We start from the raw sequence: 16,713 nt of genomic DNA on the forward strand, positions 1-16,713 counted from the left end.
ATCAGTTGCAATGAGAAGCTACTAGGAGATTTTTAAGCAGCAGAGTGAGAGAAGCAAATCCATGCTTTAAAAAAAGAGACCACTTGGGCTTCTCTCTGGGGATCAGACAGCAACCCTGCCAGGAATCAGGGGTTCTCTCTAAGGAAGTCAAGAGACAGGTAATGAAGATTGGCCACCAGGGTGGACAGGACTCCCTGATACGTTTTTGGTCTGGATCACAGGAGGGGCTCCGGGTTCTTTTCATCCTAATGTGCAAGACTGCCCATGTAGGGGAAGAATCAGTAGTTCTTTTAGAAGCACGTAAGACTCTTGAAAAGATTCATCAACATGGGGAGGTGTCTGCTGCTACTGCTAAGTCACTTCAGTCATGTCCGACTCTGTGCGACCCTATCCCTGGGATTCTCCAGGCAAGAACACTGGAGTGGGTTGCCATTTCCTTCTCCAATGCGTAAAAGTGAAAAGTGAAAGTGAAGTCGCTCAGTCATGTCTGACTCTTTGCCACCCCATGGACTGCAGCCTACCAGGCTCCTCCATCCATGGGATTTTCCAGGCAAGAGTACTGGAGTGGGGTGCCATTGCCTTCTCCTGGGGAGGTGTCTAGTTGGCATCAATCCAAGAGCCTGGAACTCAGAGGCTTGAATATTTTGGACCATACCTCACAGAAACTGAAAGAAGGTGTTCCAGGAGTGGGAAGTAATCATTCCTTTAACACAGGTGAGAAGTAGAAATTTCAGGGGGAAAACCCATAAGATAGCAAGACAAAGAAGGGCTGGGGAAGGATTGGGAAATGAGACCAGACTGGGTATCTCAAAACAGTAGGGAAGAAAACCAACGTGTAATGTAACCTTCCTAATCCCCAGGGCACACCTCACAGCAAATAATACAATGACAGTTATATTGAGGGGAAATATCAAAACATTACATATAATACATTGACTTACATAGATCCAGTCAACTACTATAGCCATTTTTCTTTTTTTCCTGTTTAATTTCTTTTAATTTTTATGTATTTTAAAGGCTAATTTCCATTTGCAATTATTATAAAATATTGCCTGTACTCCACATGTTGTACAATACATCTTTGAGCCTGTCTTAACACCTAGTAGTCTGTACCTCCAGCTCCCTCACCCCTGTAATACCCCACCACTGGTAACTACTTGTTTTTTTCTGTATCTCTCAGTCTGCTTCTTTTGTGTTGTATCACTAATTTTTTGTATTTTTTTTATTCCACATATAGGTGAGATCATGTAATATTTGTCTTTTGCTGTCTCACTTCACTTAGCATAACACCCTCCAAGTCCACCTATGTTGCTGCACGTGGCATTATTTCCTCCTTTTTAATAGCTGAGTAATATTCCATTCTGTATACATATCACATCTTCTTTATCCATTCCCCTGTTGATAGGCACTTATGTTGCTGCCATGTCTTGGCTATTATAAATAATGCCAGCAGCTCTTCTTTCATCTTTAACCACGGAAAGACATTTAATGAAATGGAAAGAGAGTTTTACAATATTAAATGCAGATTGCAAGTACCAAAAAATTACAAACTACACCTTTTCAAGGTCAAATTTACAATGGAACAGACCCATGAGGGTATGAAGAGGTCAGAGGGCCCTCAAAACACCCTCTTCCCTTCCATTATTCCTAGAATTGTTCAAAGTGGCAGCTTTGACTTAAAGTTACTGGGGCTCCTCATTAATAACAATACTCAAGGATATTTTCAAGTGTATCTTATCTAGTCACAAGGCAAACAGGAAGATGGGTGCTGCAGGAGAGAGTCCCTCTTGGTTTTTGCAGTCAGTTGGTTCTCATATGTTTGAAATTAACACATCTCTAAAAGGAAGTTATTTAGCCAGTGTAAATTCTTAACTAGTGATAAAGTCTATGAGATGGAAAAAAGACAGCTATTTTATCAAAGAGAAAAAAGGGGTAAGAAGCCAGGTGAGTTCTCACTGCTAAAATTTTTGATGAAATAAAAAGAGAGGGCCTTTATTTGAGTGGCTCTGATTTTCCTTTCATTGGCATTTATATGAATTGGGACTTAAAAGAATAAAATCTGAAAAAGGAAATTCAGTAGTACCACTATTTGGGTTAAACAGTATAGTTTTGGAACAAAATTGCTTTGCTCTTTCTTACCCTCTTCTCTGTCAGTCACCAATAGCTCTGTTAGAATTGTCCTATGAAGTAAAATAAATAAAACTTATTAGTAACACAACTATATTCAAATAAATATTTTTAAAACTTTATTAGTAGCAACTTAGATAGAAGGAAAACTCAGTGGTGGATGTGACTTTTCTTGTTTTTGTTTTTCAGTTTTTGTTTACTATGACATTTGGAATTGTTTCCTATTTTTACTTCTTGAGAAAACCATGTGTTTGGCTGTTATTTACAAAAAACACATGTGAGGCTTAGAGTATCCACACATGCTAGAGATTTGTTTTGCTATTATGATTCACTGTCTGGTTAATGCATGCCATAATTATCCATATTTGTACACATATCATGGCCTTTTGTAATCAAAGACAATGCTATTGAAGGCATAAACTAAACTGGGGTGTGATCAAGGGAATTTTTTTTTTTCACAATCCTTGCTGGTTAGGTAAACAGTCTGGACTTTGAAGTCTGGAGTGGCCATTTGAAATATGTGACCTCTAGAATTCTGTATTTTTTTTTTTTTTGTCTCCTGGCAACAAAACATATTTATCCTTTGGCCACTACCTCCTCATCCAGAAAGGTCTGCTGCTGTTTTAAAGTTTAAAACAACACATGGGAAAGTTGTCTCAGAAAGAGGATTTGGTGCAACCGAAGCCATCCTCCAAGGCTTTTCTGTGTACGTAGACAGGCAGTAACAACTGGGAATACAAATACAGCAATAAAAAGAACCCTTCTCTTGGCAGATTAGCAAGCAGTGCCTCTTTAGTTATAAAAATAGCACTCAAGGAGTTCTCTGGTTAAAATGTCATTTTCATTAAGCTTTTTTCACAGTGTACCAGAGACTTGGAGGTCAAGTTGGGGGTGTGGTGGAAGGAGACTGGAAGGCACAGTATTGGGGGTGTGCGTGCCAGTTAGGACTGCAGAAACTTCAGGGCCTTCCATCTGAAATCTGACACCGGGCAACTTCAGTCGTCTCTGGGGGCTCCTCTCATAGAGAATCACAGGATAACCGGGCACTTGGCTGAGCTCCCAGGAGCTGTTCTGGAGCTACCGCACGCACAGCGGCCTCTTCTACTGTCCCTCCCCACCCCCCACCCCCATTTAGGCACCCTGACAATACATATGGAATCTCACATCATGTCTTGGGTTATAATTTAAAGTCCTTCCCATCCATGGCATTGATGCAGAGGGTACCTTCAAGTTACTCAAACTCAGCATGATTGCCGCATTGAGCTGGATAAATCTTTGTTGTAGGGGGTGACCTGGGCATTGTCACATCCTTGACTTCCATCTACCCCACCCCCCATGTGGCAATAAAAAATGTTTCTTAGTCATTGCTGACTGTCCCCTGGGGGGTGAAATCACTCCCAGTTGAGAACCATTGAGTTATAGCAAGAAAAACGAATATTTATTTTGCATTTCTGATTATGTCAGATACAGACTCCATGTTTTATGTAATCCTGAACATTATCTTTTGAAGTCTTACTTCCTTTTCAAAGATTGGGAACCTGAGGGGAGGCAAGGATGGTGTGGTGGTGGTGGTTTTATTTTTTTATTTTTTGGTTCCTTTTTTATTTTCCAGTACCCAACAATGAAAATGCATTATAACCAAAGAAATTCTCAGTGACTCCTGTTAATTTTTGCCTTAATTATCCCCAGGCCTGTTTTTTCATTCTCAATAGTCTATTTGTCACTGACACTTAAACTTCTTCCCTAATCTCTCTTCCTCAGCTTCTCTCTTCATCTTTCCCCCAGAGATTACAAGAAAATACCCTTCAATCCCATTTTGAAAGCAAGAAAAAGAAAGCTGAGTTGGTGTGTGAAAAGAATGCTATAAGAAAATACTTCTGCTTAGTATTAGAAAGTTTATCAGTGCTTAGAAAGGCTTTGAAATCCTTGTATGCCTCATTCAGAATTTCCATACCTTACCTTCCTCTTATTCAAACACCACTTGCCTTTTGCTTATCTAGCATCAATAGTCATTAAATATTTTTCCATTATGGTGGCATTTTAGCGGCATGATATACTAATGTGGGGCCAGATTTGGAAAGCAAGCCATTGTGTTTGCCACTGTCAGAAGATAAACTGTTTCAAACTGAAAACTGGTGTCCAAGTATAATTTCCAAAAAATTTTAGATTGTTTCTCTCAAACAGATAGAGAATAAATATGAGCTGACGGTGTTTTTGAAATTCATTGAGGGAACCAGCAGGACGGTAAAGTCCATTTAAAGGATTATGGGAGAGACAGGGTACTTACAGCTATTGAAAGAAAAAATACTGGGCTAAGATTGTTAAATTAGATACAAAACTGGTTAATGCTGTGTAGGGCAAAGAAATAAAAATTTGAGGTCTTTATCTTTTATGCAGAAATCATTAGCAGTAGACAAATTCACTTCTGGACAAGTTCTTTTGCATTTCTGTCAGTTTCCTACATGTTAATATCTGCCCTCACAGAGACATAAAATATCCCAATCCATAGAAACTACTCAAGTTTCTAATTTCCCTAGAAAGTTAGATAATCCTTGGTTGCCTGTTAAATACTTAAAACTATTTTTTTAAGGTTGGAAAAGTAATAAAAACCTGTTGTAGAAACTTTTAAAAATACTAATTTTTTAGAGAAGAGAGAAAATAACCATGCTCAAAACCACTACCCAGATGCAGCCACTATAAATAGAATTCATATGTTCCCTTACAACTTTTTTTTTTTAATTTTGGCTGCACTGAGTCTTCATTGCCGTGGGTGAGTTCTCTAGGTGTGGCATTCCAGCTTAGTTGCCCCGACCAGGAATAGAACCCGAGTCCCCTGCATTGGAAGAAGGATTCTTAACCCCTGGACCAATGGAGAAGTACCCCCCTTTCAACATTTTTCCTAAATATTTTTAACAGTGGAGTAATTAACGTGAAAAAAGAATCAGACTATTTTTTATCTTTTCCTTACTAACAAAAATCATATCCTATCCTATCTATGATTTTAATGTTTCTATAATAATCTGGCCCTTGTTGTATCATGATTCTTTTCACTCCGTTTCCTAATTCATTTCTTTATTATGAACTTTTTCAGAATACAAAATAACGTAGACAGCAATATAATGACCAGTGGTGTAGATCCAACCTAGTTTAAGAGAGAAAATATCACTCATAGAGCTGCCCCTCTCCCCATCAACCCTCCAAATGTCCTCCTGTCCAGATGGAACCACTCTTCTGGGTTTGGTACTTATTTTCATATTTATCTTTATATTTTTAGCTTATCCATAAAGTATTAGGTTGGCCAAAAAGTTCACTTGGGTTTTTTGGTAACATCTTATAGAAAAACCCAAATGAGTTTTTTGGCCAACCCAATTAATGGTATTTTTGCATATTTTCAAACCGTGTACAAATCACATCACAGGTTTTTAGGGTATTAAGGTCCTGCAACTTGCTCTTTTGTCTCCACCTTGTGTTTGTGGAGAGTGATCCATGTACTTAGAATTCAGTCACTGTTAATGCTGAATACCGTCTACAACTGTGTTTACCCACTTTCCTCTTGAGACACATTGAGGTTGGTTTCCACTTTTTACTATAACCTCTGTGCTTCTAGGGACATTCTGTACCTTCATCTCCCCGTGTACTTGTGTGAGCGTTCCTCTGGGTGCATATTGAGGAATTGAGTGCCCATTAGTGGGCCTGCACATCTACCTCCTGTGACATTCTACTGTCTTTTACATGACTGTACCAATTTATACTCACACCAACAATGCATAGAAGTCTGGTGGCTCTGCATCAGGGAATGGCAAAACTCTGTGAAGGACTGAATAGGAAAGCTTTTTTAAAAATTAATTTATTTGGTTGTGCCAGTCTTAGTTGCAACATGCGAGTTCTTAGTGGCAGCATGTGGGATCTAGTTCCCTAACCAGGGATCAAACCCATATGCTCTGCGTTGGGAGCATGGAATCTTAGCCACTGGACCACCAGGGAAGTCCCCTTAGTAGGAGAGCTTTAAGCCTTGATGAGCTACATGGTCTCCATCACAGCCACTCAACTCTGCTGTTGTCACACAAAGTCAGCCATGGACAGTTTATAAGTGAATGAGCCTGACGATGTTCTAATAAACTTTACTTAAGGACGCTGGAATTTGAAGTTCGTATCATTTTCATGTCCCAAATACAATTCTTCTTTTCATTTTCTTGAACCATTTAAAAATATAAAACACAGTCTTAGCATGTGGGTTATGCAAAACAGACAGCTGGATAGATTTGGAACCTGGTCATAATTTGCCAATCACTGCTTGACATCCTGTCCAAGATCTGGAATTTTAAGATGTGTTAAATGTTTCTACTCTACTGAGTATGAAATGATAAATTGTGAATTTAATTTGTACTCCTGATTAGTAGCGAAGTCAAGCATTTTATCGTGTTTATTAGCCATTAGGATTTTCTCTCAATGATTTATCTCTTCATGGGTTTTTTTCCCCCATACTTTTTAAGGTTGTGGGTATTTTATTTATTGACTTACAGGAGTTCTTTCTATTTTCTGGCTGGAAATCCTTTGTTGCATGCTTTGTAAATATTCACAGTGTATTGTGGTTACGATTTCACTTTTGAAAGAAATCTTTTGATGAAAAGTTTTCCAATTGAAACTGAATGTATCCAAGTGATACTTACTTGACTGTGAAAAAAAAAATTCTATTTTTCCGTACACATTGAGAATGTGAAAGGTAACCACAGGGAAGATACCAGGACTTCCCTGGCGGTCCAGTAGTTAAGACTTTGTCTTCCAATGCAGGGGATGAGGGTTTGACCCCTGGTCAGGGAACTAAGATCCCACATGCCTCATGGCCAAAAAACCAGAAGATAAACAACAGAAGCAGTGGTGTAACAAATTCAACAGACTTTAAAAAGGGTCCACGGTAAAAAAAAAAAAAAAAATCAAAAGGAAGGTACCACTTTCTGAGGAGGGAAGAGAGGAAATATTTCTTCATTGGGCGGAAGTAGAATGTTCCTCACTTTTACTCCAGACTCTCTTCAGTCCCACTCATTTCCTTGAAGGGAAACAGTTTTGCAACATGTAGTTCTCTAGTGAAGACAGTGTCTAAGTGCCGATTCGAACAGGGCTGCCCGAAGGCGTGCATCTGATCTTCATGAAACATGACTTGGCTTTCACAAGTTTGCAGGCTTCTCAATTCCAAGCCAGCTGACGTCTTTCAGAGGAGAAAAAGGCCCTCCCACTTGCGTTAGTTAATTGACTCTGATGGACTCCTCTGGCTGCCTAAGTGGTTCTGGAACAGAGAGCACTGTTGTAATCTGAGGAACTTTCGAAAGTCACCCTGGCCAAGACAGCACACCCCCCAAGCCAGCGAGGAAAAAGGAAAGCTGTTGCAATGCTGGTCAGCAAAACAAGACTTGGCTGCCCGGAGCTTTGTTACTGAGTTCTTGCTCCTGTGAAGGCCTTTGGAGAGCTGGGCCCACTTGGAGCTGGGCTGCTATGTTTGACAGACGCCTCATGTCTCCTCAAACTAAGTGCCTTCTTTCTGGGGTAAGCTTGTGGGCAGGGAGGCAGGCCAGATGCACGGTGTGGTTGCAGGAAAACAGGGATGTACCGCCTTGTCGAGGAACTCAAGCAAAAATCACTCGGTGGCTTTACTTTTTCAAAGCTTTTCTTATCTAGCCAGAAATGTTGGCATTCACGGTGTGACTGCATCAGTGTCCGTGGAGTGGAAGCCAGTAAGACTGGAATTTGGTTGTAAAGAGTGTATCTTAGTGAGATCGATTTAGTATCTGGGGAGAGAGAGAGAGGGAGGCGGAGAAATTTGGTGGAAAATGAAAATGCTTTTTCCAGCTGTAGGCAGTCACTTGTCGCTTCAGGGACAGCCCAGCCACTGAGCTGTTTCTGAGGCTTTTCTATGTAAATCAGAATAATGTGACATCCTATGTGGTTGCAATTTAAGGTTTGATTGCCGTTTGTCACATTAAAAGTTTTTTTTTTATTTAATGAAGTTCAAAAATGAGAGTCTAATGTTTAAAATATTTAAGCAGAGAGCTTTACCCCACAAGGATGTGATGTTTGGGTCTTTGGGTTCAGTTTAGAACCTTTAAAGTAAAGAGCATATTATTACTAGTCCCCTTCCTGGGAAGGCTTTGGGAAAATAAGTAAATAATTCTAGAACCCAAATGTGAATTGTATCATGTAAAATTCATAAGGTTACAGATATCTGTGCAATAGGTCACGAAAATATCATTGTAGAATCAATGAAGTACAGTTTGTCAAAAAATTCTTTCCAGGTTACCGCTTTGGTTTCTAATTGTGCCAACCTGTGCCATATTTAATTTCACAGAGGGGAAAAAAAACACTTGCAAAAAATACCTGTAGTTTGGAAATCATTTGTTTTGGGTTGGAGCATACAGAAGTGTAGCACAGTAAGATGCTTTGCTTAACCTACTGGATTTCAGTGACCTTTTATTATGCTTCATTTTATTTTTTAAAATTTATTTTAGTGACATATAGCTGATTTGCAGTGTTATGTTAATTTCTGCTTTAGAGCCAAGCCAGTTATACACACACACACACACACACACACACACAGAGTTATATATATACACACATACACACACAGACACATTCTTTTTCATATGCTTTTCCATTATGGTTTATCACAGGATGCTGAATATAGTTCCCTCTGCTGTACAGTAGGACCTTGTTGTTTATCCATTATATACATATTGCCAAGTAGCTTCAGTTGTGTACAACTCTGTGTGACCCCATAGACAGCAGCCCACCAGGCTCTGCCATCCCTGGGATTCTCCAGGCAAGAATACTGGAGTGGGTTGCCATTTCCTTATCCAGTGCATGAAAGTGAAAAGGGAAAGTGAAGTTGCTCAGTCGTGTCTGACTGGTAGCGACCCCATGGACCGCAGCCTACCAGGCTCCTCCGTCCATGGGATTTTCCAGGCAAGAGTACTTGAGTGGGTTGCCATTGCCTTCTCCTTATATACTTATATGTATATATAAAATGTATTTCACTTGAAATTTTCCAGAGACACAGTTTTCCTTGCTTATGTTGGCTCTCATTAGACTTTGTACACTTCAGTTATATTTCTTAGGCTCTGACATGGCTGGCAATGTATACACTAATTATAAAGGATTTCTAGGTGTTGGATACTTCACATGTTTTTGAGTTTTTCAAGTGCCACCCACGTTTAATTCAGATTGTTCAATACCTGTTTGTTTTGAAAGACGTCTGGAATCATCATTTTCCATAAATTTGCCTGCTTTTTAAGAACATCATCAGACACTCAAAGCTGCTAAAGTAGTAGTTTCTGCTGAGGAATTCTGTTATAAATTCAAAAAATTATAATCTATAACCCAAATTGCCAAGCATCAAAACTGCCAAATCTATTCCACTGATCATTTTGAATATTTTCATCCATGAAATTGGGTGCAAAAAATATTATAGTTTTTAAAATTGGAATGTCAGTCTGTGTGATGCTAGAATAATTACTTGAATAATTTATCTGTTAGTTAATTTCATCTCTATCTTGAAGTCTTATGGAGAATCTGCACAAGTATGTTTACTGTTTTAAGATGCTTCCTCTAAAAAAAAAAAAAAAAGATGCCTCCTCTCTCTCAATCCTAGGGTTTTATTTCTTAATGCCTAGTCACTCCTCATTTTAACTAACACTTGTGTTTGAATAGGGCTGATAAATACGCGGATTTTTGTTTTAATGGTTAAAGATTTAAAATAAATCTTTACAAAGACTTTAGAGGATCAAGAAGTATTAACTTCCAGTTATAAAATAAATAAGTCACAGGGATATAATAGCACAGGGAATTTAGTCAATATTTTATAATAACTTTGTATGGTGTGTAATATATAAATATATTGAATCACTGTGTTGTACATCTGAAACTAGTATAGTATTTTAAGTCAACTATACTTGAATAAGATCTTCCCAGGTGGCTCAGTGGTAAAGAATCTGCCTACCAAAGCAGAAGATGTGGATTTGATCCCTGGGTTCGTAGGATCCCCTGGAGAAGGAAATGGCAACCCACTCCATTATTTCTGCCTGGGAAATCGCATGGACAGAGGAGCCTGGTGGGCTGCAGTCCATGGGGTTGCAAAGAGTTGGACATGACTTAGGGACTAAACAAAACTTGAATAAATAAAGACTTTATTCTGTTCCCATTTAACACTTTCATCTAGTCATTCCCAAAGTTCCCCAATGACAGAAACTTCTCTTTCAATTCATACAATAAAATAAATGGGAGAGGACTTTTAAATATATATATGTATATGTATCATAGAGTAATTTTTTTAGGATGTTGAATAAGCTCTGTGGCCTTTATTTTTGTTCTAATCAAGTATGATTTCAGTTTTTATATCACTTGTACATTCTGAAGTCACTGCAAACCCTAAATGCATAAAAAAGCACATTTGGAAATTATACATTTAATACTCACCTTGCATTAAAATAAAATGAGTAAACCAATGCATTTTGGTAGAAGTAATTACTTTCTCATTGCCAAGGGCAAAAAAATATGCCTCTGACTAGTATTAAATATTCTTTTTATCTCTTTATGAATTCTGGTATTATTGCATTGTCAGTTTCTTTAACATAATATCCTTTATGACAGCAACATGTGCCATTATTTTTAGACCAAGATAGTCATTCCCTCTGTCTCCTTTCCTTCCTCCAAATAAAAATGATCTCTCAGATTTGTCCAGGTCTTTCCATTTATTTAGTTCTGTTACCCGTGATGTCAGCTTTATCTGACTGTGATGAAGAGCAAGTGTTTGGAACCCTGCTCAATACTCTGTAATGACATACATGAGAAAAGAATCTAAAAAAGGGTGGGAATATATATATGTATAAATTATTCACTTTACTGTACACCTGAAACTAATATAACATTGTTCATCAACTCAGCTCCATTGTAACATAAAAATAAATTTAGAAGGATTAAAATGAAAAAGAGCAAATGTTTTCATACAGTGAGACCTGACTTTGGATACTACAGTATCCCCTTAATAACTCTGTGATGTGGCAAGTTTTTTTTTTATCTTCTCTGAGCCTTGGTTTCATTATCCAAAAAAAAAAAATAGGTATAAAAATATCTGTGTTTCTAGATATTTGTAAGATTTTTTTTTTTAATCCCAGTACATACAGACTGTTTAGCATAGCACCTACTCTTATTAAGGGAATGCACATACTCACCTACATTTTCTTCAATGGCTAATAATAAAAGAATTTAGTTCTGAGATCCCAAACTATGATATCAGGAGAGTCAGCAAGGGAAAGTTATGAGTTGTTTCTTGTTTGCATATTAGAAGAAAGATAGAAAGATTAAAGTAAATAACAACCCCAAGAAATGAGACTCCTAAGTGGATCCAGTACCAGGGGGCTAAGAGGCTAAGTACAAACCCTCCCAAACTACATGCATATATTTGAGTCTATGTATAATATATGTCAACATCTCCTAGCATTGGAAGATTCTCCAAGTGACACTCAACTTCCAAATGGTTCAATAACCAGAGCTCCTGAATGGAAATAAGCCTATGAGAATAAAAATATATATTGGAGGATGAATATTCTAAGAAGTCTCATAATTTTTGAACTTTTACTCTATCTTTTTATTTACCTTTATACTGTTAAGCACTTTTGAGGGGGGAAAGGAGCCCTTATATTCCCATATATTATAAAACTAACAGTGATCTAAGGGTACAGATTTCTGCACCATTTTTCCGGTATAATTTTTATTTAAATGGATATATAATGTCAGAAAGTCTTGGAGGCTAGTATTTGTAAGGATTCTTTAAAGCAGCAGTCCTCAGGGACTGCTGAAGGAAACCAGGGACTGGTTTCATGGAAGAGAATTTTTCCGTGGACTTTGGGGGAAGAGGATGCGATGGTTTGGGGTTGATTCTCATAAGGAGCATGCAACCTAGCTCCCTCACATGCACAGTTCACATTAGAGTTTGAGCTCCTATGAGAATCTAATATTCTTGAAGAGATCTCTAGTCTTTCCCATTCTATTGTCTTCCTCTATTTCTTTGCATTGCACTGATTTGTTGCACTGATCTGATAGGAGGAAGAGCTCAGGAGGTAATGTGAGCGATGGGGAGCAGCTGTAAATACAGAGGAGTTTCACTCACTCGTCTGCTGCCCATCTCCTGCTGTGTAGCCTGGTTCCTAACAGGCAAGTACCAGTCCCTGGCAGGGGGTTGGGTCACCTAGAGATGCCAGGATGTTTGATCGCATCTTACCCCCATAAAACAATGTGTGAAAATAAAAATTTTCTGCAATCCTAAAGAAAGATTTAGGCAAATCCTAAAGATTTGCCATGTTACTTTTATTGTTAAAACTGAAAACCCTTGAAAGAGAGCTTTCCATGTCAAAGTAATTAGAAGTTATTAGAATTAAAAAATAGAAGAAATATTAAAGGAAATGTGCAGAGGAACACGCCAAAATGTCACTGCTTTGGGTCAGATATTTTTCTTCTGGCAAATCATATCCCATTCCTTTTCCACAGGCATACATACTTTTTTAGTTGGAAATGGCAACCCACTCCAGTGTTCCCGCCTGGAGAATCCCAGGGATGGGGGAGCCTGGTGGGCTGCCGTCTATGGGGTCACACAGAGTCAGACACGACTGACGCGGCTTAGCAGCAGCAGCAGCAACAGTACACGGACTGCAGGGTTCTGCCTTTTGCCTTCAGCTGTACTTTCGAATCATTTTTGGGATGGGGAGCACTGCGCTGGGTCCCATGAGTTTTGTCTAGTTGGAGCTCATGTGTCTGTCTAGTTGCAGTGTGCAGTCTAGCGGCTTATGGGATCTTAGCTCTCCAACCAGGGATCGAACCCATGTCCCCTGCATTGGAAAGTGGATTCTCAGCCACTGGACCACCAGGGAAGTCCCTGTAATCATTTTAATCACATAATGATACAGCATTGTGTGGATTTGTTAATGCCTTAACTCTTCCAAATAGAGTGGTCAATTATTGTTAGTTAATTTTAGTTAATTCCATAATTTCTCTTTTATAGATAAATAAATCTGTCACACCAATTTTAAGCATATGGTTTTCAGCAAATAACTTCTCTGAGATAAATTCTCAGATGTGGAATTATTTGCACAGTGAGTGGGTTTGAATGTTCTTATGTCTCTGGCTATAATCATTCTTTTCAAAATGATTATATCAGTCAACAGTGAAAGCATAATATCATTAATATGCTAATTTTGCCACCATACACCCCACATTAGGTGTTAATAATTGCCCTCAAATGTAAATAATTATATAGCATATCACTTTAATTTCTGTTTAGGAGATTAACTAGCAAAGGTATATATTAATCAGAAATTTGTATATTCTTTGCATCTCTGTGTAAATTATTTTATTAGATTCCCTGTGTTTAGATTGCAGTATCAATTTTATTTATTACATAGTAAGAGTAGCTCTGTAAGGAATAAACTGTTGGTTTTTCCCTATCCAGTATCACCTATCAAAATATTTCCTTTCATAAAAACTAATCAGATATTTATATAGTGAGACCCTCCTCACATCACTGAAGGATACATTAGTGCCAGGCAATAGGGTATTAATTTGATTAGAAATTGACACTAGGCCAGTCAAAGGATTAAAACTTCATTTTGGAAAGTAGAATACAAAGCTTTTGGCTTTATTCAGATATCTTATTTTGTGCATCAGTCAAAAACTAGTACACTAAGAAAATGACAACATCTGACTCAAGTTGTAGTTCATATGAAAAGTGTGTGCTGCCTCATCTTGAGGGTCATAGATTGTGCATTTAGGACAGCAAGTCTGATAGATGGTCAAGTTGTTGTCGATTTTGTTGACTTAAAGAAAAATGCACAACATAAGAGATGTGAGTTCAGGTTTTATTTGGGGACCTTACTGAGAACTGTAGCCTGGGAGACAGCTTCTCAGTAATTCTGAGGAAACTACTCTGAATAGATACGGGAGAAGCTGGTTTCTATATGATTTTTGGCTAGAGGATGCAGGCAATTAAGTATACATGCTGGTAAAAGATTATTTCTGGTCACAAAGAATGGGGATCTCCAGTTAATGACTTTAGCACTTTACTCTGTATGGGAAGATGCAAGAACATGGGTTCAATAAAATTCTTCCTGAAATATGTGTGTGTTAGTCGATCAGTCTTGTCCAACTCTTTGTGACCCCATTTACTGTAGCCCACCAGGCTCCTCTGTTCATGGGGTGTCTCAGGCAAGAATACTGGAGTGGGTTGCCATTTCCTCCTCCAGGGGATCTTCCTGATTGAAGGATCAAATCTGGTCTCTTGCATTCAGGCAGATTCTTTACCATCTGAGCCACCAGGGAATCCCCATACACCTAGCTGTCTAAGGGGCCTGTTTTTCCAAGGCACATGGAGCCTCCTCCTTTTCTCAGCACGAGTTCTTCTCAGGGTGCAGCATCAGGCAGCAGCTGCAACCGCTAATGTCCTCTGAGAACCGGGAGGTAAGCAGTGCGCTTTGTTTTCTGTGTCTGCACATCAAGGCTGTCACGGCTCTGGACCCTGCACCCTTATAGTTTCCTGCTTGGCTCCCCCTTCCAGTGGTCATTCAGGGCCTGTCTCTCCCTCTCCCCTAGGTTTGGAGAACTGGAATTCTCTATACTCTTTCCTGGTAAGGGACATGCCATCATCTTGACCTTAATATTATCTGATGTTCTTTGTGAACCTCACAAACATTACTTACATGTCATTATACTTTCCTTGAGGTATAGTTGATTTATAATGTATTAATTTCTGCCCTACAACAAAGTGATTCAGCTATACACATATATACATTGTTTTTTATATTCTTTTCCATTATGGTTTATCCCAGGATATTGAATATAGTTATATAGTTCCCTGTGCTATACAGTAGGACCTTGTTGTTTATCCATTCTATGTACAAAACCATACATCTACTAACCCCAATCTCCCACTCCATCTTGACGACCTACCTTCGGCAACCCCAAGTCTGTTCTCTGTGTCTGTGAGTCTGTTTGTGTTTCATACCTAGATTCATTTGTGTCATATTTTAAATTCCTTATATAAGTGATATCATATGGTATTTCTTTCTGACTTATTTCATTTATTATGATAATCTCTAGTTGCATCCCTGTTGCTGCAAATGGCATTATTTCATTCTTTTTATGGCTGAGTAGTATTCCTTTACATATATATATATGATACCGTATGTTCATTCATTCACCTTTTGACGGACATTCAAGTTGTTTCCACATCTTGGCTGTTGTGAATAGTGCTACTATGAACATAGGGGTGCATGTATCTTTTTGAATTAGTTTTGTCAGTTGCTCAGCCATGTCGTACTACTATGAGCCCAGGGACTGTAGCCTGCCAGGCTACTTACATGCCTTTAAATCTCGGTCTGATTATATAGCAGTTTTGTTACCTGTTAGTGGCATTTGAGACATCAGAAAAGAGAAAAATCTGATCCCTTTAATCATATCTAAGATCCTTATTGTGCAAGCAGTATGCAAAATAGATCTGCCACAGTCCAGAAGGTTCCCCACACCTTATACCAGCGCCTCCTTTACAAAGTTACTGTTGTACGATCCTGGGCCTCCTAATCCTCTTAGTTACTCAAAAACAGAGAATGGCTTTGATTAGAGAATGCAATGGGAAGCTCGGTGGACTGAAATGAGAAGAACAAGATTATTCTTGATGGTAACTCTGGTTTCTTGGTTTGGGAGCAGTTGATTTACATCTCTAGGCTCACTTTATCACCTATAAAATTAAAGTCATCATTCTTATCTCTCCATCTGCTCAACATGAGAGCCTCTGACAGCCCATCAGCCGTGATGAAAAATTCTTAAAGCGTCTCGGAACAGCTGTGTATTAGTTTTGTCTTTCTTTTGAAGCCCTAGCCATTGTCTAAAGAATGTACTTTCAATATCAGTGTGTATTCAGTCAAGTATTTTAACCTTGGGTCTTTTTATTTTTTTTCGGGGGGGTGCCTTTTTGGGTCTCTCCTGTCTTGGTACTAACACAGGTGTTTCCACAGCTTGAAACCTGATGAGCCCAAGATGCTTCCTGGGCTTGAGTTGAGGTTTATGACCGTCTTCATTACTTAGGTTAATAAGCTTTTATTTGGTTGCTAAGTCGTGTCCGACTCTTCTGCTACCCCGTAAACTGTAGCCTGCCAGGTTCCTCTGTCCATGGGATTTCCCAATCAGGAATACTGGAGTGGATTGCCACTTCCTTCCCCAAGGGATCTTCCTGACCCAGGGATCAAACCCACATCTCATGAATTGGCAGGCGAATTCTTTACCACTAAGCCACCAAGGAAACCCTAATAATAAGCTTCAGTGTTCACTAAAAATGCAAACGTGAGTAGAACTTTTCAAGACCAAGTTCCACATGAGCAAGTTCTGTGCATCCTTCACAACTCTACTTCCAAGGATTTTACAGTAGGGTCCATGGTAGACTGTGAATAATTAATGCTAATTTGATGTTTGGGGATTTTTTTTAAAAGAAGTTTGCATATGCACTCAAATATAGCCATATGAAAAAGAAGTAACTTCATGATAGTGACAGAAATA

At 38.7% G+C, this 16,713-nt stretch overlaps 1 protein-coding gene across 5 annotated transcripts in view; it reads left to right on the forward strand.

The window, feature by feature from the left end:
* CACNB2 (calcium voltage-gated channel auxiliary subunit beta 2) overlaps positions 1–16,713 on the forward strand; it is a 410,486-nt gene that overhangs the window by 204,787 nt on the left and 188,986 nt on the right. Inside the window, exon 1 of one of the 5 annotated variants that reach the window (XM_043478994.1) lies at positions 7,107–7,668. The exons of the other annotated variants lie outside the window; for them this stretch is intronic. Coding sequence (XP_043334929.1) covers positions 7,618–7,668 — 51 coding nt within the window. The 5' untranslated portion in view covers positions 7,107–7,617. Of the gene's footprint in view, positions 1–7,106; positions 7,669–16,713 lie in introns of those variants that run through there. 5 annotated transcript variants of the gene reach the window in all.

This window comes from Cervus canadensis, chromosome 10 (genome assembly GCF_019320065.1).
Source record: "Cervus canadensis isolate Bull #8, Minnesota chromosome 10, ASM1932006v1, whole genome shotgun sequence".
Taxonomy (NCBI): Eukaryota; Metazoa; Chordata; class Mammalia; order Artiodactyla; family Cervidae; genus Cervus; species Cervus canadensis.